Raw genomic sequence first — 25301 nt, forward strand, 5'->3', positions numbered from 1 at the left:
TTATAAACGTTATTTTTTTTCGAGCTGAAGATGTTCAAATTTTCATTGGATGGATGTAGTGAAGGAAGACATGCACATAGTTGGTGTGCAGATGGTCCGCTTTGGCGACCCCTAAAGGCAGCATGAGAAAATTTTCAGCTTTTCAAAAAAAAAAAAAAAAAAAAAAAAGCGTAAATAATTGAGGAACAAAAAAGACCAAACACCAAAATGGCATTGATTTAAAAAGCTGTGATATTGTGACATAATCTTGATTGATCAGCACTATTTCTAATAAGTGTTTGCAATTTGTCTGTACATGGAAAAAAAACCTTGCAAAAAAGTCACCATTCAAAAAAAAGACATTTATTTTGTGGCCATAGTGTCATGTAGCATCTTCACTCCAAATATAAATGTATCCACTCATTAAATATCCAAAATAAATTTATTAAAATTTAGAAATACATTCATATACAGCATGGGTGTACCCAGTGATATATCAATGCTGATCAGGTGTTTATCATCAGAATGCATTTTATATATAATGATAAACACATGTGAGGCCTTATTTTAGCATTAGAAACAGTGTCAGTTGAAGTGAGCGTACTGATGTCCTCTGTACAGCATGAATCAGTCAGTACTGAGAGTCAGTGCAGCCGACAGCAGGTCTCTGTTCTCTCGCTCGTAGTTTCATCGATCATCGCTTATACTTCATGACGGCTTCGGCTGGAATGAGAAAGAACATCATTAGAGCTTAACACACTAACAGATCAGCTTTCTATAAATGATTATATATGTATATTAAAGCTGTAGCAGGAAGGCCAGATTGCTTGAGGCACTTTGCGTTTGCACTGTAACGAGCTACATTTAGAGGATAAACATGCCAACTAAGGGCTTAAAATATTACCTTAAAATGTTCCAACACCATATCTGAATGTGCTAAACAAGCCCAAAAATATAAAACTGTGTTAACACAAGATGCTTTTTTTTCTCTCTCTGTCTCTTCTCAGACAGACAGCACATGTCTTGCTGCTGCTGCACACTATATCTTAAGTAAATACATGTCAAGGTTCCTTCATTGAAACCAAATAACACCCCAGTTAAAAACGTGGATGGGAGTTTGCTGTGTGAAATATAAATAAAAACAAATTTAAATGATTTAGAAATATCAACTTCAACTCCTTTTTTATTCACAGTAGAGCACAATATACAATACATCTTTAAACTGAGCAGTATGCGGTTTAGCATACTGGATGGGAGCACGTGTTGCACTAAAACAGGGGTAGGGGAACTCCAGGCCTCAAGGGTGGTTAGGTGTGTTGACCCAGGGTGATATCTAAAGCCTGCAGGACACTCGCCATTTAGGCCTGGGGTTCCCCCACCCCTGCTCTAAAACCTGTATCTATTTTCAGAATTGAGGCTGCCTTTCCAAATGCACAAGCTACCAATTCCATGGACACTGATGTACCTCCATACTATCAGAGATGCAAGCTTTTGAACGGAGACCCTTAACCTTCAGAGTAAAAGTTGCACCTCTGTAATATAATTGGTTGCAGCAGTAAAGCTGGAATTTTACTTTGAAGGTGAAAGTTCTCCGTTTCCAGTTTGTGTTGCACTTTTTTAAGTGTCACAGCAGCTCGGTCAGTAGTTAGCAACACTTATCAAACAAAACGTCATCCCGGCAAGTCCATGTGCTAGCAACATTAAATAGACAATAAATAGTCTTTTAAATTATTTACTGTCATCACTCTCCATCAGATGTTTGTTTTACAGCATTACACAACTTTTCCAGTCATTTAATCCCCCTCTCCCAACTTTTTTGAAATGTGCTCCTGCCATTAAATTCAAAATGAGCAAAACCCAACACATTTTCCAAGTTTCAACATCGTAGATAAGAGATAAGATTTTAAATGTGTGCAAAATGTGTCATTCTGCTCTTACTGATAATTTCCACAGTGTCCAAACTTTTCTGGAAAATGGGGTGATGGCTATGGGTTGTGCTTGCGGAGGATTAAATACTGGCTATGTACGGTATTTAGTAATCGGAGTTCAAGTTTTCCTCTGAATACAAAGAAAAATAATATGGAAAATTGGGCACCAGCATATTTAAAGCACACTGAAGTCTTGCTTACTAGTATAATCCTGGGGTGACATGGGTCTGGACAAAACCTTCCTGAGCACTTCCAGCCACTCCCTCTGGTCCCTCTCCTGCTCGCACATGAAGACGAACTGTCGCTCTGGCGTTTCCAGCATCAATCCGCACTTCCACTTGTTTCCCCTGGCGTTCAGCGGGACCCACTCCTTAACCGAGTAACCTTTGCTCTCTGTGCCGATAAAAATGGCCCCTAGCTCCTCTGCATCCTACAACAAGAAAAAGCACGTGACTCACATACTTCATAGGTGTAGATTGTGGGGTTTCGAGTGAGACTGAAAAAAGAGGTAGTGTCCTCACCAGATGGCCTTTGAAGTAGAGCAACTTCCTGTTTTGAGAGTCTAAAATGAACCACCTCCTTTTGAATGACTCGGTTTGCTGCGTACAAAATAAAAGAAAACGCTTGATTCAAAAAATAAAATGTGCATTTGAAAAATGTGCTCATCAGACTTCATTTCCTCAAAACCTCCTATCGCAGAAACTGATTCTTAAAAAAGAAAAAAGGTTCGAGCTGCACGCACATGTGTGAGTCAGAGTCTAAAAGAGGAACAGAAACACATTCAGATGTACTGATCACACATAATATAGTCACAAACAACTTTGCTGGTGAGTGTGAGTAGAAATCAAAGTAGAAGAGAAATAATATAGGGGTGCAAATGATGCTCGAGTGACTTCAGTGAGCTTACCATAGGCCCCGTCTTTTCCATGTAACCCTCTTTGAGGTAGTTTCTTGTTATCATTGGTAATAGCTGATGAAGACACAAGACAGTAAACATGTCAAATACTAAAATCTACAAGCTAAAAACTACTAAAAACAGCTGGCTCAAAATGAAATAGTCTGACACTTACTTCTTCATCGCTTCCTGTCGGGTAGGCCGTCTTCAGGTACACATAGCGAGCGGCTCGAATCGCGTTGTACCATGTGACTATTTCCTGAAGTAAAGCAAAAACAAAAACTTTGAGCTTCTATTAGAACCACAAAACAAGTATATGAGACCTGTCAGGTGTTAATATTGATGCTATAGACGATCATGTCGACTGACTTCAGAACGCTCATGATACACGTAGAGGTTCCTGGTGTGATCCCCGTCTTGGTAGGTGATCTGCAGTCCGTTAGGATGACCGATCTTCTCTGGCTGAAAGGTGGCGTTCAGGTCCTTGATGGATATTACAGCTTTGGGGCCTTTGGACTCCTGTAACAAATACACACAAGTGCAGTTCAGATTTGGAGGCTTCGTCCTGCTGTTTTTACACTTGTCTGAGCCATGTTGGCTGCAAGTGGTGGTTACCACAGGCGCATAAAAAGTGAAGGATCCTTGGTTGAAGCCCAGAAGGAGGCATAACAGGAAGGCATCCAGTTTATACAGCTGTTGTTGCTGGAAAAACTGGCTCAAAGTCACTTAGATCGAAACTGCCCAGCATCAGTTGGAGCACAGACATTCATGATGCCCAGAGGATGAATCCAAATTACTTTAGTGATCTTCTCACTTTTCCTCTAGTTCTTTTTAACTTTCTTTTACGTTTATGTGACTTATAAAAGTCTTCTGAAACTCTACGCCTTAACCGGACATGCTCCTCTCCAGAAATGTAACTGCATGTCGCCATTATCACAGCTGCTCAGGTTTATCTGTGGCGTTGACCAGTTGAATAGGCTAATGTCGTAGGCTCCACATGGATTCAGTGCAGATGCAAATAATATAGTTATGGCCCAGTAATGTGTAAGGGACATCTCACATGTGCACAACTTTTTATTATTGCTGCCGTTATCTTGTTGTGAACCAATTACTACCCTGAAGTGTGTCTTTTATCCCATTTCCCTCCTTTCACCTCAGCTGGCCATGGCAGATGGCTGATGATGGTAATAATCTGATAATCTGATAAGCATCTGTGGACGAGTACCAAAAATCTCCTTGTTTGACCTTTAGCGGTAAAACTAAAACCAAATTAGCTGAATTTCCTCCAGTAAACGTTGACTGTGTGCCTTTATAGTTGCTGGTGTATGTGAAGCTATAGGAAACTGATTGATTGATTCTAAGGTGGCTTTTCTACAATAGATCTTTGAAGAAACATTTGAAGCTGTCTGTGCAAAAGATAAACAAAGAGCTTAGATACAAGATAAAATGTCTTCCATTATGGGACGTAATCCAATACTGTTAAACCTAAGCAATGATTACGCCGTAATAACTACACATCTTGCAGTATTTAAGGGTCATCGCTCTCTGTGATTCATGTTCTAACAGGTGGTGTAACCATATCAAAGCTGCAGGGAACTCACATCTTCTTTGTTGTAGTAGCTCAGGGTGAATTCTCTCTCAGACAGCACGAACTTTCTCTTCAGAAACTGTGTGTTGTCTTTGCCTTTCTTCAACAGTATTCCTTCATAGAACCCTAGTATGAATCCAAAAGAGTCACAAGGGCATAAAAAAAGATAAAAGTTTCACTTAAAAAGGAAATCTTCTGGTTGCTCAAAGCGACAGTGGCTAGATTTCACTTCCTGGATGGTTCATTGTGCAAAGAACGGGTTTTTCTGGAACAGTTCTACATGCAAAGAAGAATGCTGACAAGAATGTAAGCCCCAAAGAGTTTATAAATAAATTGTTAAAAAAGTCACCTGTGGTATATGGCAGTGGTGGATACTTGGTCTCTCCTGTGAACTCCTTCCTCTCGTATTTAGCTCGGATCCACTGCTCCCTGAGGATACTGTGGATCAAAGTAAAAATATGAAAGCATTCACAGTTCAATAGCAATGTGTTCTTATAAAAACCTGAATAACTGAAGCTTGATTTAGCAGCAGAAATTCATCTATATTTCACTTCTACAGCCAGAAGCTCTCACTTCTCTACTTTGTGGCTCTGCCTTGTCAGCAGTCTGGTGTTACACATAAATGATTCTGTCATGGTGACAGAGGCTGGTAAATATCATCATCCTGGAAAAGACCTACTTGCAGTCTTCCCGCTGGGGTCGATAGTAGTACGGTGGAACGGCTTTCTCATATTGAGCCTGGGCCCTGGCATTGCCATTGGATTTCATGAACTTCCATCCCCCAGAATAAAATCACACACACACACATTAGGATTACACACAGACACAGTCTGATACAGCAAAAATAGAGGTGGGTGACTGATAAAACAGTGATCACCTCCACCAGCTTATCCTCCCAGAAGTCCAGCCTGATAGATTTGACATGGCTGGACAGGCTGCGGTGGATCCCGGAGCAGTTCAGACACACAAAAATTCCCAACTTGTAGGAGGCCCAGTCCGGTTCTGGGAAACGTGAGAAGAAGAGGCATGACTCAGATAAATACTTTTTCCTCCCACTCTATTAGCAGGTTAAGAACATTTTACAAATCTAATCAATCATTTAAGATTTCCACTGAAATCTATAAATGTTTAGTTCACAATTAGGCTTCATCTATGCCCGGGAAAGTGACTTTTTGAGTTTTTAAGTATTAAGTTTTCCAGTTCAAAAACAGGAAACCCTTTTCAGCCCCTCAGTGTCAGCCCATGACCAAGCTTTAGTCGTGACGGACATGCTTCAGGGTGCACGCGTCCATGCAGAGCAACAGACTTTTCAAAGCCTTATAAATAACATTAACAAAGCGGTTAAACTGCATCAAAATAAATCAATAAATCTGAATATCTCGAGGCCTTTGAGTAGTACCCGCACATCAAATTCGGATCCGCGCCTCACTTTATTTCGATAACAAACGTACCAACGTTTATATATTTGCTTACCGGGCTCGCCGCAGTCAGCGCACCGGCTGTTGTCTGGCTGTTTCACCAGTTCCAGTAAAATCTTTTTGTTCCGCTCACGGTTTGCCATTTCTCTGCACAGTCAGGCTCTCTGTTCATACGCTGACGGATCCCGCGGTTGAACTTGAGCGTGGCGGTCACATGGTTTGACAAACAAAAGGCGACTAAGAAAAAATTTTAAAAAGAAAGAAAAGTGGAACTTGTGACAGAAGAGTTTTGGATGTCTCAACACGAAGCGGACGCGGACCTCCTCCCTCCTCCTCGCCCTGGAGCGCGTCCAGCTGCGAGTTTGTCACAGAGGGTGCTCCCTTTGATTTTTTTTTTTTTTTTTTTTTTTTTTAAATAAACAATGCACCTTTGTGCACAGAGCACCCCTGCTGCTCTCTGTGATGGAGGTGAAGAGGAAACGAACCACAAACCGGTCTGCCCGCCGCGCAGATGCCAGCACATCAGCGCGCTGCTAATTTACACGGAAGTCTGGTGCTAAATTTAGCAGATTTATGACACCTTTAGGCTGGCTTGGGTGACAAACGTTTATTGCTGTGCAAGGAAAACCTCACTATGGTGAAAAAAGTGTCCATATTTAAAGCATTAAAGACAGTAAAATGACTGATGATGTCACAGTAAGCTTTGGATCAAGAGCTGCACGTCTTTAACTGTATGAACCAAAAAAATAATAAAACAAATAAATCAGTGACAATTTACACAAATACAGAAGCAAATTTTATTTTACATGTTAATCTCTTACAAGTGATGTAAAGCATGGAGCCCATGAAGTCGTTTTTTTTAAAAATTCCTGTAATTGTAAGTTATTGTGCAGAAAGATGTGCTGGCTGTGGACATCTGAAGCTGCCAGACATGCATGTGCACTTTGATTTAACTTACAAATTATATTTTGCACACACCCACACACGATGGACCCCAGGGGCTTAGTAAGAAGAAGGAGGAGGAGGGGGGAAAAAAAAAATAAAAATTCTACTTCATAAAAACAGCACTTTGCGAAATAAAAAGCACCAATAAGCATCCCTATAGAGCACTACTGTACAAAAATACAAAGATGACTAAATCATAAAATTTTAGTTTTTAGAGCACCAAAAGATGACACAAGTGAGGTTAGTTAGTTGTCCGTCCTTTAGCTCAGATTAAATCTTTACTATTCAGTCGCCTCTATGTTGGTATGAATGTGGAAGCGGTCCTTTGTGCTCACACGCCTCTGACCGTGTGCTCTGTCACCATCTCAGAGGATGACACAGACTTATTTATTTAGATCTATACACCAGTCCTTCTGAGAGCCACAGAGTATTTATTGAAGGCCTATGTGTGACTGTGGAGTCCAGTCTGATCGTCTTTGTTGTTTTAGGGGAAATCTTCAGCGAGGAGCTGTAGAGTCCTTTTTTCGAGACCCAAGTGGATCGCGTCGAGGTAGTGCAGAAACCTGGAGGAGGGGGAAAATAAACAGCTCAGCATTTTCTGTGGATTCATATAAATGACTTGCATTCATGCACCACGTTTTATATTATTTATTTGTAGCCTCGTATTCAAATGTGACGCCGCTGACCGGCTGAAGGAGCAGCAATTCTTTCCTCACCTTCGCTTAACTTTGCCTTGCTCCTTAAGCTGCTCGGATCTGCAGATGCAGCGCATGATCGGTAAATAGTCCAGAGCAGCTGCTGGACTGTTGCCAAGAGTACCAAACACTCCTTTCAGCATCAGACTCTCCATCACTTCTCTCCTCTGCTCGACCAACCTGGAAAGCAACAGCAGACATCAACGTCAGCTAAAACCATTACAGTTACTTTTACTTGTTTGTTGGGCAATGTGGCATTTTCTCAGTGTCCAAACTCACTGTGGCTGGGAGGACCCGTCCTGTGTGAAGCTGAAACATTCCTGATGAGCAGCCACGGGGAGGCTGAGCTCTGCTGCAACCTCTTTGGCCAGCTCCACTTCCAGCTGTCGTGTTTTCTCCCAAGCCTCCTCTGCCGATACCCGACACTTGTGGAAGCTCAGAGCCTCAACCGCCGCCTGGATTTCCAGGCCAGCTGCTGTCATCGAGCTCCCTCTGTCGATCTCCACACTCGACTCGTCTGTCATCCCATCTTTTATGACCACACTTACAGGTGACAGTCCTCTGTGACTGTTGGCCCTGTCGAGCAACGAGTCCATGTAGGACATGCTGTCTAAGAAGTCTGCTATTGATTCCAGACACTGTGAGACTGGGAGGCTTTTTAAGCGCTCCTCAGGAGTCAGCGGCTTCCTTTTAGCCCTTTCTGAAGCTTTGAATTCCTCTTTGGCCTGAGGAGCGTTCTGAGGCTTGCAGAGAGAAAGAAATCTATCTTCTGAGTCTGAGTCAGAGTCAACTCCAGCTTGGTCAGGTAGATAGTGTCTCCTCTTGTTCTTCCTCATTCTGTTGGACATTTTGACTGGACTGCTGCTGTCTGAGCAATCAGCTGACTCTGTCGATAGCAGCGTGGATGACGGTTGCTCTTTCGGACTGGCAGAAGGCTGGTCTTGTGATATAGAAGCGCACTGCTCTGGGTTGCGGGTAGAGGTAGTCAGATGTGTGAGCGGCAGAGGTAAAAGGATCTCCATGTTCGAGTAGAGCAAGTCGACTCCTCGTTGTTTGCAGTCCGTCAGCAGCTCCCAACAACCCGGCTCCTCCACCAGACTGCGGCTCTGCAGAAACAACACACACTCAGTCATACTGGACACGCTTAACTCCAGCTCAGCTCAAAGTGCTGTGCGAGTCCTGCAGGACCATAACAGCATTTGAACTTTCAAACCAACAAACTGTGTCTGCTTTTTCCTCCCGTTAAAGCCAGACATTATTCAAAGTGTGGGGCCATATAGGGGTCCAAAACTACTCTTCAAAATAAAATTTTCATGCCTTAAACACAGCACATCATTCTCTTTATTGTCACGATTGATGATTTCACTCAGGCTGCGGTGCATCATATCTGTCATATAACAACAACAATATGCCGTCAAATATATCCAAGCTTGAAGGAGGCGATACGAGGAGCTGGTGATGTGTGACCCAAATGTAAACAAAGGACTTCAAGCGTTGCAAGGTGCTCTCACTTTCGCCACTTCATATGAGAGGAAGAGCAAACAGGGGATGGAAATTATTGATGTGGTTATGTGGTAGCTGATTAGAAGATACAACATGTGAGGTAGAAATATATTTTTCTGTTTTATTACGCGAAAATACTGTGCATCTCCTGAAGAGTTATAATGGTATGCTACTTAGGAAATGTGTCATCACTGAGAGCAGCTTATTGGAAAAGAAGGATGAAGAATTTTTTACTGACACTTTTAACTGCAGCTTCCTGCAAGCATCGATACGACAGTCAGCGTTTCTTCCTATATCGTCCACTCCTTGATTTCACAAAAACATTTTTCCCAACTGGAAACAGAGATTCCTTTGGTGTAATTTAATGTTAGATCACAGAACGATGTCCAACCTACTACTAGTTATTTCATGTTTCTGTTTGTCTTTGTCACTGCAGCCAAATTACCTGTATGAGATTATAAGTCCACACTACAGATCAGGGGTGTCAAACTCATTTGAGTAAGATCAAAGTTTGATCTTATTATGAGTCAGACGGCCTTGATATGCCCTGATATGTAGTTAAACTGAGGTTTAACTACATATTTAATCCCTGCGTAATCTGCATTTTCAACAGAAAGAAATCTGTCACTGCGACTCTTTGGGCTTAAATTTTAAGAAGTAAATGTGTAAACTCATAGAAATCTATTATCTCATTACTTTAATGCAGGACGATTGGCCACAGGGAGCTCTTTATCAGCAGGAAAAGCTATAAAATGCATGAAAATACAACTAAAAGTCTGAAATTTCTGTTCTGCTTCACACTTTAGTTACAAACTAATGTCCACAGTTAATGTGCTTTTATTTGATAGTGTATTTCCATACATCTAAAATTAACTTGAAAGAATGAGCAGCCTGAAGGTATGGTGAGTAAACTTTGGGTGCCTTTCAAGTGATAGGAATTGTTGCCTGAGTACCAGAGGCATGATCCATTAATAGACGTGACTGCCTGTTATGCACTCTGCGTGGTAAATAAATAATTTACCTTGAGCAGCTCCAAAACGTCTCTCTCTTGTCCATTATTCAGCAGGCCCAGCTTGCTCTCAGTGCAGCCAGTGTCACAGGGAGGCAGGGTGGATTTGTCTGCTGCCTCTTCAGGTTCTGGCTTTACTTCAGTTTCTAATAAAATAAGGAGGAGAAAACACTTTTAGAGCGAGTCACAGCTACAGAAAAAGAATACAGAGTAATATAAATATTATTTTATTAAGCAAAAACAAAAGGTATTAAAAGCTCAAACTCTCCCCGCTCATCTTCTTACCATTTTTGCCCGTAGGCACTAAGGGCCTTGCCCCGTGGCGGCCGCCTGCACTGCGAGTCCAGAACTGCAGCTGCAGCAAACTCTGCCTGATGTCGCAGCCATTGAGTCTGAGCAGAGACTGGATGTCCGCGGGGTCCGTCCTCATGTCCTCAGCCAAACAAAGCAGCTGCAGGTAACTGCTCACGTTCAACTGTAGCAGGAAAAAAACAAACAAGCAAAAAAACCAAACATGAATGCTGGGCTGAACGACTCCATCAGAGCCGACACAATCAGGCCGAACCACCCTCCACTCACCAGCGATGGGGCCTTGAAATGAATTTCTTCAAAGGTTCCATCGAACATGCTGCTGAAAGCAGGATCTACAAAAACAAACATCATTTAAACTCAACATGCAAACAGTAGATAAACACACCATTAGCACAGGCCACACTGAAAGACTAACCGCTGGTCGTGAGGACAACTGGCCTCTTAGTCGTCATCATGAACGTCTTGATGGCAGCTAGAAATCCAGAGTCCTCGTCAAATATAACATCCACTTCTTCAAACAGGATGAGCGACGTTGCCGTCTTCTTGCTCTGTTCCTCGCTGCCCTTTTCTTTGGGGCTGGGAGCTGGTGGTGACTTCACAGGAAGGACAGCCTCATTTGCTTTCCCAACTTTCTTGGAAGCAGCTGGAAGAAGAAATGAAAGAATAAAGTCCCCAATTAAAACCCTTCATGCAGGTTTTATTACCAAAGAAGATTAAAATTTACCCGTCTGCTTACCTTTTGTAGTGTTTTGTGGCTCCTTGGTGCTGGACGCCGCCGTTTTAAAGAATTTAGCTAAAGAAACTGGAGTCAGGCTTCCTTTTTTAGCACCTCTGGGTGACTGCGGTTTCCTGGGGGAGGAAACCACCCTGCGAGGGGAGTTCACCTTTCCTGAAAGACGATCAGAGAGTCATCTTGTAATATTCTCATGCAGATTGTTTTTTAAATTTTACATTCTGCACAGAGAGTGATATTTTCACATACTTGGAGAAGATCCAGGCCTGAGAGAGCCGGTGCTGCTGCTCGTGCCATAGCTGTTGAAGTATGTGGGTTTGTGGGCATTGACCCCCTGACTATCCACCTGATGTGACTGAGTGGCTTCTTTCAGCTGGGACAGAATAAGACGACCACTTCGCTGCGATGAAGCATTCACCTCAAACACCTGAAGAGAGAATTTAGGAACTTAAGTTATCCAGGTATCCATCGAGCAAACGCATTGTATCAGAGAGTCACGTGACACGTCTGTACCTTGAAGCCCAGCTCCTGGGCACAAGCATACACTGCAGCAGTCTTTCCTACTCCAGTGGGTCCTGTGATCAGCACTGTGTTACACAACATGTCCTCTCCATCCTGGGACTCGTCCTCTCCACCATCCCAGTCTGAGTCTGGGGATTAAAAAAAGAATCCATACAGTTATAACACATGCAGCTCACAGGAGTAGTTAAGTTTTTTTTTTTAAAGCGTTCTTATCTCTCACCATAGCTGCCGTCCTCTTTTTTCTTGTCCTTCTGCTTTTTTCTTTCTTCTCTGTCTGCACGGAGTTTCCATTCCTTCAGCCAGCTACCCGAAAAACAATATATAGAGTCAGTATTTGATCTTCATACACTGCAGATTTGTTTGTTTGTGTTTTTTAAATGAGAGGCACAGCATTATAAAAACGAGTCATCTACATCTGCATTTCCTCACCTGTGCAGCCTCCTCACTGAGGCTGTATTGCCTATGATGTCACTGGAGTGTTGCGGTAGATACTTGTCAGTCCAGAGCACGTCCTCCTTCACCACATCTGTAGGAAAAAACAAAACAAAAAATACACCAGGCTGAGTTTCAGATGATAATCTGAGGATTTATATTTGTAATTAGTTTTTCTTTTTTTTGGCCAGTTGGGGGCAGCAGAGAACAGGCTGTAAAACAAACTTCATCTCAAAAGCTGATAAATACTGATATATATTGAGAAGAGCTACAGACTCCTTTAAGGTCACAGCAGTGATTCAGAACACACACAGAAAAGCTACCACACCTTTTTTCCCAGTGTCCTCTCCTGAAAGCAAGTCCTCTACGATGCACACGCTGTCCTCTTCAGGTGAGATGGGAGCAGGATGGAGCAGAGGCTTGGTTTTCTCTGTCGCCTCTTTCTCCTCTCCTCGCTTGGATCTCTGAGATCGTCTCGTACGGCCTCCCCGCTTCGCTGGCTCTGCTGTGGAGACGCTCTTCTCTGAATGGTTGGATCGCCGCTTTTTAGCCACCTTTGCCGTATTTTCTCCCTCATCACTCGTTCTTTTCCTCTTCCCTCCCGCTGGTTCATCTGCCTCTCTGGTCGCAGCCTCTTCTTCTGAGAAAGTAAAAATCAGTATTTGGTCAATATAATTAAGGACAAGCACTTGTGTCCCCTTTTCACTCAAACAAGGCGAACATTGAATACAGTCATAAGGACTAAGCAGACTGTCATTAAGCCCTAAAATACACAGCCACTGCAGTTTAACACATATCCTTGCACTTATCTGCTTATTAGACACTGACCTGAGTGTGTAAACTGCTTCTGATGGTCAGCACGTTTCTTCAGGAAGCGAGCGATGAACATCTGTGCAGGGAACTGAGGGTTGCTGGTGCTGAACTCCCCAACTAGAAGCTGACGAACACTTTCAGAGATCTCAGGTCTCCAGCCTGAACCCTGGAACCAAAACACACTATTAAAGTCCATTCTTTATTTATCCCAGTACAATAGAGCCAAAAAAGGGGTTTTAAGTTTGCATTTTTATATACACTTATCCTTTTTTTAAAAATATAACATTGTTATTATACATGTGCCTTTAGATGGGAGGGCTAAAGCTGGATATTAAGTTATGGGTGTCGAGTATCAGGTTATTAAAACAGCGTACCCTTTTACAAAAGCTCCGACAGGCTGGTGCAGTCTTCACACAAAGCGAGCCACCGGCTGCTGGCAGAGGTTTGGATGTTTGGCTCCAAAGCTCTTTTAGCTGACACAGTAATGAGGACTCGGGCCATGGCAGACTCCAGAGAGAGCAATCTGTTGGTATGCACAGAAATTAGGCTTTGCCTTAAAACTCCAGCGTAATATTCGACTACTGAATATGAATATGCTTACCGTTTGGTGGTTGCCTGGTGTGTGTCACTAGTTGAAAGGAGGAACAGGAGGCAGAGTACGCCTCCTTCGTGGCAGCAGTCTTGGCTATCTGTTTTTTAAAGGACTCGGGCAAACCGCTCTTCAGGAACTCTCTGCGCGCCCTGAACTGCTCGTCATCCTGCGAGTTCTCCGAGCCCTCGCGGCTGCTGTCATCAAAGATGGAGATCACAGCTGACACCTTGCGAGCGGTCTTGTCTTGGCTATGTGAGCCTACTTTGGAGCCTTAAACAAAGAAAACACACATCTGTTAGAAGATATTACAAAATAAATCAATAAATCACAGTTTTAGTTAAGAGGAAACAATAAAAACTACCTGAAGAGGCTTTGCCAGGTGGGGCGGCTTTGCCCAAAACATCATTCAGACTGCGTAAAGGCTTCTGGGTTTTCATCTTTTCAGGTTCTTTGAGAGGAGAGGCAGTCTGGTCATCAACGCAAATGACAGAATCCTGACAAACACAAACAAACAACAAAAACACACAGAGACTTTTTTATGGTGTTGTATCTCATGAGGGAGATGGCGAGGTAATATTTAGGCCTGATGCATTAAGACTGATAACTGTTCAGATTTTTATCAATTTGAAAAACATAAAAAAATCCAGCTTGGTTAAGGGTGACTAATGACTGAGGATTTATGTTTCAGGTGGAAAGTTATGGCATGGGTCTGAAATAGCCACCCCTCTGAAACCTCTACGACGGTCAAATGTGTCTTGAATGAAGAACTAACGATCCATCCCCACCTTTATCTGTACTAGAGCACTCAATTTTGCACTATACTGTATATAAATGTTTAAATTTTACATTTATGCTGTCACAATATTTTCCATTGTTCCTGTCAGTGGCAATAAAGATTATCTTAAAGTAACTTGCAATCGACATCGAAACCTGACGTGCAAATGTTCTCCAAGTAATGTCTTATAATGTCATAAGACCTTTAAAGATAAATTGAGTAAACATCCACAACATGACTGAGAAATAAGTGTGTAGTTTAGTGTGTATTAACACATGTGTGTATTATTTACGTTCGATTTTGTAGTCTCATTAATCTGAGACCAGTCTGCCTTAGTTGTTGTTCACACAGTCACACAACACCACTCACTCATAGCCTCATCTTAACACACATTTCATCTTCCTCGCTTGCCACTGACTCTACCTCATCTTCACAGTAGCTCCTCTTGATGGAAGTTCGCGATGAGCGCCTCAGAGAGCTCTTTTCCTCCACACTTTTTTTATTCTGCTGAATCACTTTGGCTTTTTGCACTAACTTCTTGGCCTGTTCTCTCTTCTTAGACTCACTTGATGTCTGAATAGGATGAATTAGAACAAGTGCTTAATTATCTTCACACCACAATTATGACGGTTTAGTATTTTTTTCCCCTAAGTTCACAAAATAAAAAATGCCATGCTTACTTTAATAGGCAAAGACGCGTTTATGCCTTCAGCCTTAGACGTGGAAACATTTCTACTGGATCGCGTAAATTTGATCCTAAAAAAAGAAGAAAAACAAACATTAACATAAAAATTAAAATGTGTAAAAATGGATAAGATCGGGTGGCAGATTAATAAACAAAAAGCATGCGTCACCTGATTGGACTCTCTTTATCGTCAGGCGGGCACATCAGCTCCGATTGAAAGACGCCATATTTGGACTTGCGGGTCTTTGGGGTGGACATCTTTATAGGGCCGTCCTCAGGCTGAAGTAAAGCAGTAACATCAGTGTCCTTTGACTCTGTTTGAGTTTGTCTCCTGGTTTTTCTGAGAGAACTTGTTGGGGTTGTTTCAGATGCTTTCTGCACTACAGCCTCCCGTCTGGATCTTCTCAGAGCTGGCATGGAAGGAGATGTGGTGATGGGAGACTCTGGCCTTTTCTCCTCGACCTCAACAGTCATGTTTGCCGTTTCTTCCTCAGCAGCAGCACCAGCAGCAGCAGGAGACGCACTCCCAGTCTCCTCTCCCTCTTTAGCTTTCTTTCCCCCCTTTTTTCCTGGTTTCTTCTTAGTGGCTTTCTTTCCTTGAGAGGGTTGAGATGTTTGCTCAACAGTCAGCAGATTTTCAGTTTCAGCTTCAGCAGCATCCAAACTTTTCTCTCCTGGTTGCTTCTGCTTGCTTTGGCTCTTGACAGGCTTGGATTTGGAGCCGTCTGCAGTGGGCTGCTTGAAAGCGGCCATGAACTGCTTCCTCTCGACTTCACTGCACTTAGGAGTGGATTCGCTCTCAAGCACTGCCAGCTCTAGATCCTCCTCCTGGAGAACCACGTTGGATTTCCGTTTGGTAGTCAGAGAAGGAAGCTGGTGTCCAGCCTCAGCGTGAGAAGGTGAGAATCTCTCTGCAGGACTACGCCCGCCTTTTTTCCGGTTGAAGATGGAAGCCAACTTTCCCACCGCTTTGCTTGGTTCTTGTTTTGGTGAGACGTGCACTTGAGCCTGGATGGTGACAGTTCGGGGTGAAACCTGAAATGATGGCAACTCCTCAGGAACCATGTTTTCTTCAGATTTGGAAATATCCAGCTCACCTGAGTTTGTTTCCTTTGACTCATTTGTTATTTTACGTTCATCATCTTTTACTTCTTCATCTTCTCTGTCCTCTTCAGCCTCATCCTGACTCTGACTCCGTACAAAATCCTCAAAGGAGATTCTTACTGTGCTGCTGTTCAACTGAGAAGACTCATCAACATTGACCTCCATGCTTACATCACGGAGAGAGTTCTCAGTTTCTGCTTCTTTCTCCTCTGGCTCTGACTGCTTTGCCTCTTGTTGCTGCCTCTTCCTGGTATTTTGTGGTGTGGTTTTAACCTGTTTTGCTTCATACTTTGAGGGTACAATTGGAGACAACTCAATAGTGTTTAGTGCTGTTTTAAGTTCAACACATTTAGAACCATCTTCCTGATGATCAGCTTTCTCAGCCTGCTCATCCGTGATAATCTTAGTGGCATTTCTCTCTGATGTTTCTGCAAGAATGCAGCTCTCAGCACTAAGCTGGGCCAGTAGAGCTGCTGTATCGCTGCCAAGGACTCCAAAACTTTTAACTACATCTACAGCCTGGTCTTTGCTTTCATGCGATTCTTGTACAGTCACGCAACTTGACTCCTCGGTGGAACTGACACCTTCAGCCCCCACAAGTTTCCTTGCAGCTTTGCTGGTTTTGTGACCCCGTTTCTGAGACAGCTGTTTCACCGTCTCCGGATTGGTGTGTTTTTCTGCAGAGTGAGGCCTCCCTGCTTCTTTAGTTTGCTCTGGTGAGCTGGATTTCTCTTTACAGGATGGAGCCCTCTTGCTAAAGTAGTCCATGATGTTGTTGGAACGTGGAGGAGAGAAGGGTTTCCCCACAGGCTTAGGCACAGGAGAGAAATAGTTGGTGATTGTTTTGACAACAGGACTGCCACCATCTTTGCGAGATTTCTTGCAAGGCTGCAAAAAGAAAGACAAATTTAATCAGAGATAAAAATGCAAGGCAGTTCCAAATAGTTGGTGCATTTGATGCGCTGCTCAAATCAGTATCACAACACACCTGGCTGTCAAATTCCTCAATGACAGAAGGCATAGCCACAACACCAGCCATTATCTGACGAGACCTAAAGCAGAAATAAATAAAACACTGTTACACACAGCTCTGCAGAAGAACAGATCAGCAAAGACACATCAGAGATTCAGGTGAAAGTTTTACTGCTTTCCTTTTCTCAGAGATCCAGCCATCCTGTCACCTGACATTTTCTAATTTTCCCTCATACGGATTCCTGCCAAGGAGTTTTCTCTCCTGCTCTGTGACTTTACCATTGTTAGAGAAAATAATAACTACAAGCTACAGGTGGGACTCACCAGACACTCCATAATACGATATTATCACAATACTTTTTGATTCTTTTTTTTGCCGAGTATTTCATTAACATATATTGGGATCTTTGAACCTTTTGTTAACTGCAAATGATGTCCTCAAAGTTAAACTTTGTAAATATCCAATATTTACAATAACCAACAATAAGTCAGTGTTTATAAATTTGATGTAACTACTTGCAAACCTTTAACGAGTAATGGCAGGCAGTCAAAGTCAGACTGACTGCAAAAAGGTTGCCTCCTACCAGACAACCTGTGCAATCAAAAGTGGTCGTGAGTGGGCAATCTTTAGTCACCACAAGTTGCAATCAGTCGCTGAATTGGAAAAATTCACTACAATAACCAGGCGGCGACTCTGGTGGCAAGAAAAAAAGGACCCGGAAAAATAATAACGGGAAAAGAAAAGGGAAAAATGAAAATCAACAATTAAAATAAAGCTATGTGCAGATTATTTGTACTTTATATGATGCATTTGCATTCAGGTATGTTCTGGATGATTTTGTTGTACGGATTACGAGCGTTAATTATGTTTTGACACTTTGATAAAAGCATGTGGTATTTACATTCAGAAATATTAATAATTACTTTAACACTAACAAAAAGGAGAACAGTGTATTTACAAGTGATAACACAAAGCCTTTCCTTTTCTTTAAAGCGGTGTTCCGTCAGCGCTTTTTGTCAATGTCACGACAGCCATGTAGAAGTTTTGCTGAAGCACTGTCAGTATGAAAAGGTTGATAAACACGAGGCTCACGTGTGTGTTATTTATGATGTTCGCAAACAACAACTAAGCTGTAAAATGATATTTTTCCTGACATGGCGCCCAGGAACTTCCAGTTTTGTGCGACACAAGAGAGAGAAACCACGTAAACAAAGAAAACACTCACCGACGAAGCCGAACCGGAACTTGCTGCAAAGGTTTGTCATTCACGTCTACGACTGAGTGAACAAACAACTAAACATAAAATCATCGTGTGAGTCTGTTTGGTGCCAAAAGAAATGTGTTACTGTAAAACAACAAGCTAGCTGTCTTCGCTAGATGCTAGTCTAAAAGCTTCCCACAGATCCCAGAAGTGCTCCAAACATTTCCCGGCGTGTCAGACAAGGACATAAGAAGGCAAAGTGCTAAAATGTTACACGGATATTTTCCGAACTGCTCCGAAAACGAACCAAAGGTTCGTATTTCTTCACATACTGCGGCTGTTTCAATAGCGCGCCAGTTCGGTTGTGAATCAAGAGCGCGAAATATACGCGACCTTTGGCATGGCGCGAGTCCACCAATCACAGGGAAGAAAACGCCTCCGTCATCAGCTGTCCTAGTCCGCCCATAACAAAGATGGCGTGTGGCGTCACCTTTAACGGAGAGGTAAAATAACGACAGCTCCCTCTAGTGTGAGCATTTCACGTTTCACAAAATAAAGTAAGTTAAGTTGCAGGACATTTTATCTCCTATCCATCCACGTAAAAACTATTAAAATATAATTTTTTGTGTAAAAATTGGGAGAAAAAGCTAAAGCTGGTTGTTAAAAAAAATGGTTCCAAAATATTTAAAATACAAAATAGATCAAGAAGCTGTTTTTTTAAAAATTTTATCCCAACTTCTTGATAACCACATTTCATGTCAAACAGTTACAATTCATTTTATAATTGTGTCTTTTATATTGTTACACCATTTTTTCGTCACATCAATATGTTAAAGATCAAGAATAATAAATGTTTTTATTCTTCCCCAAAAACATATCAACAACCCTGTTACCAAAGCTCATTTAACCTGGATAAGGAAGAGACAAAACAATTCTATGACCTGAAAAGAATGATTGAGTCACGAGGAACAAAGACCAGTTCACTTAGGTATATTTGGTGCTAATCCAGTCTTTTCAGACTCGACTGAGCGTCACTCTAACCTGCTACCCATACAACCAAAAGAAGGCAAATTAACTTCAAAGTTTCCTTCCTTTATTTATATAACTATATTCACCCAGACTTTCACAGCCTACTGTTCCACTGTCAGTAAGTTTTTCCAAGAAAACACTAATATTAGCACAGATTTAAAACCCTGTCACTAAAGAGAATAAACAAAAATTACAAACCTAGAAGTTGATCCTGTTTTCCTGGACTTTTTCAGTGGAAGAAACATTTCAGTACTCATCCAAGTGACTTCTTCACTCTCAGCTGACTGCAGCTTTCCCCAACCTTTTAAACAGTATATTTGCATAATAGATGAAACTTCTAACAATGTCTAACAATGGGCAGTTTCATCATTGTTTATATTTAAACTGTCATGACCATTGATCAGTGACCATGAGTACTATTCAGAGAGTTGGGGAATGGACGCAATCACAGCATTGTAAGTTGGAGATAGAGGTACACTTAAGGGGCCTAGATATCTTCCCCCTTTCATGTAAATGACCTGTGTTACTTTCTGTCCCTCTGTTCCTCCCTCTCCAGGACGTCCACATCCTCCTCATTAAAGAAATGGCAACTGGCCTGTTAGAGTACATAGACTGGGGAAGTATAAATATATATCTCTGGCTCTCTTCTACAGCATGTTTTTTGTCCTGTCTTCCTTCTCTCACCCCAACCGGTCGCAGCAGACAGACGCCCCTCCCTGAGCCTGGATCTGACGGAGGTTTCTTCCTGTTAAAAGGGAGGGTTTTTTTCCACTGTCGCCAGTTCTTGCCAATAGGGGTCATATGATTTTTGGGTTCTCTCTGTATGTGTTATTGTAGGGTCTGCCTTAAAATAAAAAGCGCCTTGAGGTGACTGCTCTTGTGATTTAGTGCTGTATAAATGCAATTTAAAAAAAAAGGATTTTTGAAGGGGCTATACATAAAATAAAGATACGTTTATGATTCTGCACTTTAATATTATATTATATAAAATAGACATTTTTTATGTCAATGACACTTTTTACCCGGATAAATAAAGGATATGTAAAAGTCTCTGCTAAAAACTGCAAAGCAGCCTCTACCTTGTGCAGCAAAGAAGCGCCAGACCATCACACTACCACCACCACGTTTGACTTCCAAAAGATGAATCTTTTTTTTCATCAGTTCACAGAATATTACTTTATATATAATATATATAATTTTAATTTTATATTTTTTTATTTAATATATATTTTTGGGCGCATGATACGAACCTTTGTGTTCTTTTTGTTCTCCCATGGACGCCATTTTTCACAGTCTTTTTCTTATTGTTAAATCATGAACTTTGACATTGACTGAGGTGAGTGAGGCCGGCAGTTCTTTAAATATAGTTCTGATTTCTTTTATGAAATCTTTTATGCTCCAAATCTTCTCCATTTGTCGATAATGGCTATTTTGACTTTGTAACCCTTTCCAGACTGATAGATGTCAATGACTTTATTTCTCAGCTGTTTCTTTAGACGGTGTTATTATATGTGGTGCTGTTTGAGAGCTTTTAGCCTCCTTCACTTTGTCAGACAGTTTCTCTTTCTTATGGTGATTTCTTGATTCAGCAAGTCTGGCAGTAATCAGGCCTGGGTGTGGTCAGTGAAACTGAACTAAGTTCTTCCTTTGTCACACAGGGCCAGGTGAGGTTGGACACCTTTTTTACCTTAATAAATTAAATAATCACTGTTGTCTTCAATCATGTTACTTTAGTCTAATATCAACATTTATTTTACGATCTGAAACATTAAACAAATATGGAAAAAAACAAAAACAAACCAAGAAATCAGGAAGAGGCAAATACTTCTCCACAGCACTGTTTGCCTGAACTGATTTTAAAAAGAATATCAAAACATTTCTAAAGTAAGTATTTGGTATTTCTCCTTTAAAAAGACTTAAGAAAACAGCTTGTAGATTATCAAAACTGGTTCTACTAGTTCTGCCTTTCCTGTTCTTTGTGTCACTTTAGTTAAACAATGGCTGATGAGCGTGCTGTTCCCAGCTCTGGTAAATATTATTCTGTTCATAAAACCTGTATATAGAAATGGAATATAAGACTTTTGATTTATTTGTTAACATAACAAGGAAACACATTTTTAATCAGACTCAGTTGTTACTGGCGGTGTCTTTGCATACAGGGAAAGTGACTCTCAGTGTCGTATCTCTGATTGTGCTTAAATTCCACAGTGTTCACTCACTGCTTAACACAGATATCATTTACAGATTATTCTGTATATATAAAACATCATTTTATTTCACACCTCTGTCATCTTGGCTTTTAATCTGGTGGACAAAAAACTAAGCAAACATACCACTGCTATCTACTCACATTGTTTTCACAGTTTTACTTACTAATACTTGCAGTTACACAAACGTGTCCATAAATTCTGTATAAAGACACTTTTCTAGTTTTACAGTATGTAAACAGTGCTGCATCTGTGTTGCAGGGCAAAGTCACGACTCTCCAGAGTTGAGGATCGTGCTGATAGGTGGCAGAGAATTAACAGGAGATCCCAGTAATAGGAGTCTGAGTGGTAACATCATACTGGGTCAAAATGTTTTTGACACCAGCAGAAGAAGTGCCCAGAGTGTGGCGGGGCAGCAGGAGGTTCATGGCAGACGGGTCACTGTGGTGGATACTCCAGGCTGGTGGTGGCACTATCCACTAGAAAACACCCCAAAGCTGGATCAGATAGAAATCCAGAACAGTGTCCATCTGTGTCCCCCAGGACCTCACGCCTTTCTTCTGGTCATTCATCATAGCTTTTTCTTGCCCCAGATCCTCATATCATCTTTAAAAGAGCACCTGAAACTTTTCCACAAGGATGTGTTGAATCACACCATCGTGCTGTTCACTGCTGAAGATCCATGGAATGAAAAAAATGTAGAAACTACAATCAGTGAGTGGTCAGAAATGCAGTGGATTCTTGAGCAATGTGGAAACAGAAAACATGTCTTCTGTGTGAGTAACAGGGAGGACAGCAGTCAAGTCGAAGAACTTTTTGAGAAAATTGAGGCAATGGTCGCTGCAAACGGAGGCCGTCACTATCCCATTGATCGTGCTCATGGAAACGCTCTGAGGGAGGAAATGAAAGCAATAAGTGACAGAGCATCAAAGAGGTTTGATGAGGTGCAGACACAAAGAAGGAAACTCAGAGCACTAATTGAAGGTGAGTCAGAAAGGCCTCACATTTTACAAAATACCCACCATGATAGCAAAAAAGGTTACATTTGAAATGAATGGGTGAATCCAGCTTCAGTATGATGTTTGTGGTCAAACACAGAATCACAGAGTTTTGTAAAACAATTTCTTTAACATAAATAATGCTAATAAAGCTCCAAAGTAAAATGTCATAGACAGTATTAATACTTATACTAAGATGTTGATGATGTGCCATATTCAGTGACCACATGATGAATATAAAATTGTGCTGTAACTGTAAACTGTAGATGAACTACAACCATTTGCCTTGTAGATGTAATGTCTCACAGCCAAATATGGCTTTCGCAGTAAGGGGAGCTCTCTTGATAAACTATGTGACACACATCATTATCTAACCATCAAATGTAATTTGATGCATGAAACTATATTCCTGATTAGTTTTGCTTTAAATTCTGCAGGTGGTAAAACCCCACCAGCACATTTAAGACTAGTGATGGTTGGTGCTCAGTGGTCAGCCAAGAGCTCGGCTGGAAACACCATTCTGAGGAAAAAAGCTTTTGCTGTTCATCACAGAAGAACAACGATGTCCTGTGAAATCAATCACGGCATTCTGGGAGAGAGGACACTCGCAGTGGTGGATTCTCCTGGCTGGTTCTACAACCACACCCTTCAGGACACCTCTGAGACAGATAAACATGAAATAGAGAACAGTGTGTACATGTGCACTCCAGGACCCCACGCAGTGCTCCTCGTGGTAGGCCTGGCAGCTGCATTTAATACATCCTACCATAGAGCAGTCCAGGAGCACATGAGTCTGTTTAGGGATGATGTCTGGAAGCACACCATTGTTCTGTTCACTAGAGGTGATTGGCTGGGAGTGAAGACTGTGGAAGAACGTATAGAGAGTGAGGAAGGTCTGCAGTGGCTGATGAAGAAGTGTGGGAACAGGTACCACGTCCTGGACAACATGAAGCATAATGATGAGATGCAGGTACAAGATCTCCTGGAGAAGATTGAAGAGATGTGGGCGGGAAATGAAGACCCACATTATAAAGTTGACCCGGATCGTGAAGCACAGCTGGAGGCCAGAAAAGAGGCTGAAGGAAAATTAGCTAGAAGGATCAGAAAGACCACTGAAAGACAATCAAGAATACTGGGAAAGTTATTTGAAGGTAATCAAGAAATCATCAAATCATTTTGGCATTATTTTAGTCACTATTTCAGTTTAAACTTTACTTTTTTACAGGAGAGAGGCTGACAATCACTGACCTGAGGATTGTACTGCTTGGCAGACAGGAATCTGGGAAGAGTATGGCAGGAAACAACATCCTTTTTGAAGAGATATTTGAGAGAGATTGGGTGAAGAAGGTACCAATATAATGTCAGAGGTTCACATTTAATTTATCAGGCTTGTCATGATCATTAAATAATGTTTGGATCTTTGTTTCTATGCAGGAATTCCAGGACCAGAGAAGAAAAGAAAAGTGTGTAAAACATGAAGGAAATTTTGGTAGAATAAATGTTGCAGTCGTTGAGACTCCAGGCTGGCCTGCAGACACGACGGTTCCTGTCTGGCTAAAAGAAGAAGTTCTCCACAGCGTCTCCATGTGTGCTCCAGGCCCTCATGTTTTTCTCTTGGTTGTTCCCATTTCCAAAGCATTCACAGAGGAAGACCACAAAGCACTGGTTGAGCTTTTGATGCCCTTTGGAGAGAGAGTGTGGAGACATTGCATGGTGTTGTTCACCTGGGGAGACTGGCTGAATGACAGACTCATTGAGGAGCACATTGCAGGAGAGGGAAAAAGCCTCCAGTGGCTGGTGGAAAAGTGTGGGTACAGATACCATGTCCTCAACTGCCATGGTTTGGGTTATCCTTTTCATGTCAAACAGCTCTTCCAAAAAATAATTGATTTGATCACACTGAACAAGGAACAATGCTTCAGTGCTGAAAGCAAACAAGGGAAAAAACACAAACTGCCCTGGCGATCAAGACAGTCTGTGCTGACCGAAGAAGAGTGGAACAGGAGGGAGCAAGAGCTGATAGACCGAATGTTGAGAGCTGTTGCAAATGAACCAGAAGAACCAACACAACCATTTGTGAAACGAGGAGCCAGTTTGGATGGAGTTTTTATTCCAAGCAGTGAGTTGATATTAATTAGAGAAAACTCTGAATTTGTTTCATATTTTCACGTATGTGTATGATATGAAGTAACATTTTATTTCTGTTTCAGTGAGCGAAGACGCTCCCTCCGAGTTTGGGAAACTGTCAGATCTTTGGAGAGAAGCATCACGTGCCAAAGTGTCTGAATGGCTGAAGACCAGAGCTGCAAACTCTGACATCACCTCTGGGATTGGCAGCATGAGCGCTTCAGCCAGTCATGTGGATGAAAGTCCTCTGCCTGATGAAAATGATTAAACAATAAATTCTGTGAAACATTAAATAATTTGAATGCACATGTTAAAAACAGAAACACGATAATCTGATATTTTTTCTAAAATAAATATTGTTTGTTGGATTTAATAGTGCTTACCGAGCCACTTTTAACTTGGGCTGGCACACTGTATTTTTCTGAAAAATGAAAGTCCTGCAAACTGAATATTTACATTTTTGGTCTCTCATTCTAATCATTTTGTTATGCAGGACTCCCTGAAATGTACAGAATAAATGGGGAGTTGACCCATGAAAAAAACAAACTATACCTGATTTAAATTTGACCTTGTGTCCTTTAAAGTAACTTTTGTTCAATTACATGCACATTTGTATGTCAGTATAGATGCGATGTAACCTGCCAGCCTTCACTGAAAAAAGCTTTGTGTTGTTAAAAACTATAAAACTAACACAAAAAAGTAGCCTTAACCCACATTAGTGGATCTGATGGTGGAAATAAATTACAAACAGTATAGATTACTTTAGGCTTAGCTTACTTTTGAGTTTTACTGAATTGATGAAGTATGTAGTAATAGTTTTTCTATTCTGGTACATTAA

The 25301-nt window shown here is 41.6% G+C and overlaps 3 protein-coding genes across 5 annotated transcripts; 1 reads left to right on the forward strand and 2 right to left on the reverse strand.

Moving 5' to 3' along the window:
- Positions 1-320: 320 nt before the first annotated feature.
- On the reverse strand, positions 321-6290 carry adap2 (ArfGAP with dual PH domains 2). Its single transcript, XM_031734013.2, has 11 exons — positions 5864-6290; positions 5268-5392; positions 5070-5161; positions 4740-4828; positions 4404-4516; positions 3172-3321; positions 2978-3061; positions 2815-2877; positions 2429-2506; positions 2109-2337; positions 321-702 (listed from the first exon to the last, which is right to left on the reverse strand). Exons 1-11 carry the CDS (start codon positions 5949-5951, stop codon positions 674-676), a joined length of 1140 nt encoding a protein of 379 aa, XP_031589873.1. The 5' UTR covers positions 5952-6290; the 3' UTR covers positions 321-673.
- Positions 6291-6396: 106 nt separating this feature from the next.
- On the reverse strand, positions 6397-18483 carry atad5a (ATPase family AAA domain containing 5a). Of its 2 annotated transcripts, none has more exons than XM_039611112.1 (22): positions 18127-18483; positions 16917-16980; positions 14994-16816; positions 14820-14895; positions 14563-14712; positions 13726-13858; positions 13374-13634; positions 13147-13295; positions 12788-12938; positions 12288-12596; positions 11957-12053; positions 11748-11830; positions 11519-11655; positions 11255-11432; positions 11009-11161; positions 10688-10915; positions 10540-10604; positions 10246-10435; positions 9973-10106; positions 7728-8554; positions 7470-7628; positions 6397-7316 (listed from the first exon to the last, which is right to left on the reverse strand). In XM_039611112.1, the coding sequence occupies exons 2-22, from the start codon at positions 16965-16967 to the stop codon at positions 7238-7240; spliced, it is 5433 nt and encodes a 1810-aa protein (XP_039467046.1). In that variant the 5' UTR covers positions 16968-16980; positions 18127-18483; the 3' UTR covers positions 6397-7237. The 2 variants fall into 2 exon arrangements, with proteins under 2 accessions (XP_039467046.1, XP_031589852.1); XM_031733992.2 differs by having other exon boundaries at positions 12288-12599.
- A 2274-nt stretch (positions 18484-20757) lies between these two features.
- On the forward strand, positions 20758-24966 carry LOC116315637 (GTPase IMAP family member 8-like). Of its 2 annotated transcripts, XM_031733980.2 has the most exons (8): positions 20778-20795; positions 20936-21015; positions 21122-21159; positions 21600-22322; positions 22774-23487; positions 23562-23683; positions 23771-24455; positions 24547-24966. In XM_031733980.2, exons 3-8 carry the CDS (start codon positions 21129-21131, stop codon positions 24729-24731), a joined length of 2460 nt encoding a protein of 819 aa, XP_031589840.2. In that variant the 5' UTR covers positions 20778-20795; positions 20936-21015; positions 21122-21128; the 3' UTR covers positions 24732-24966. The 2 variants fall into 2 exon arrangements, with proteins under 2 accessions (XP_039466827.1, XP_031589840.2); XM_039610893.1 differs by lacking the exon at positions 20936-21015 and having other exon boundaries at positions 20758-20795.
- Positions 24967-25301: the final 335 nt, after the last annotated feature.

The sequence above is a fragment of the Oreochromis aureus genome, linkage group 4 (assembly GCF_013358895.1).
Source record: "Oreochromis aureus strain Israel breed Guangdong linkage group 4, ZZ_aureus, whole genome shotgun sequence".
NCBI classification, from domain to species: domain Eukaryota; kingdom Metazoa; phylum Chordata; class Actinopteri; order Cichliformes; family Cichlidae; genus Oreochromis; species Oreochromis aureus.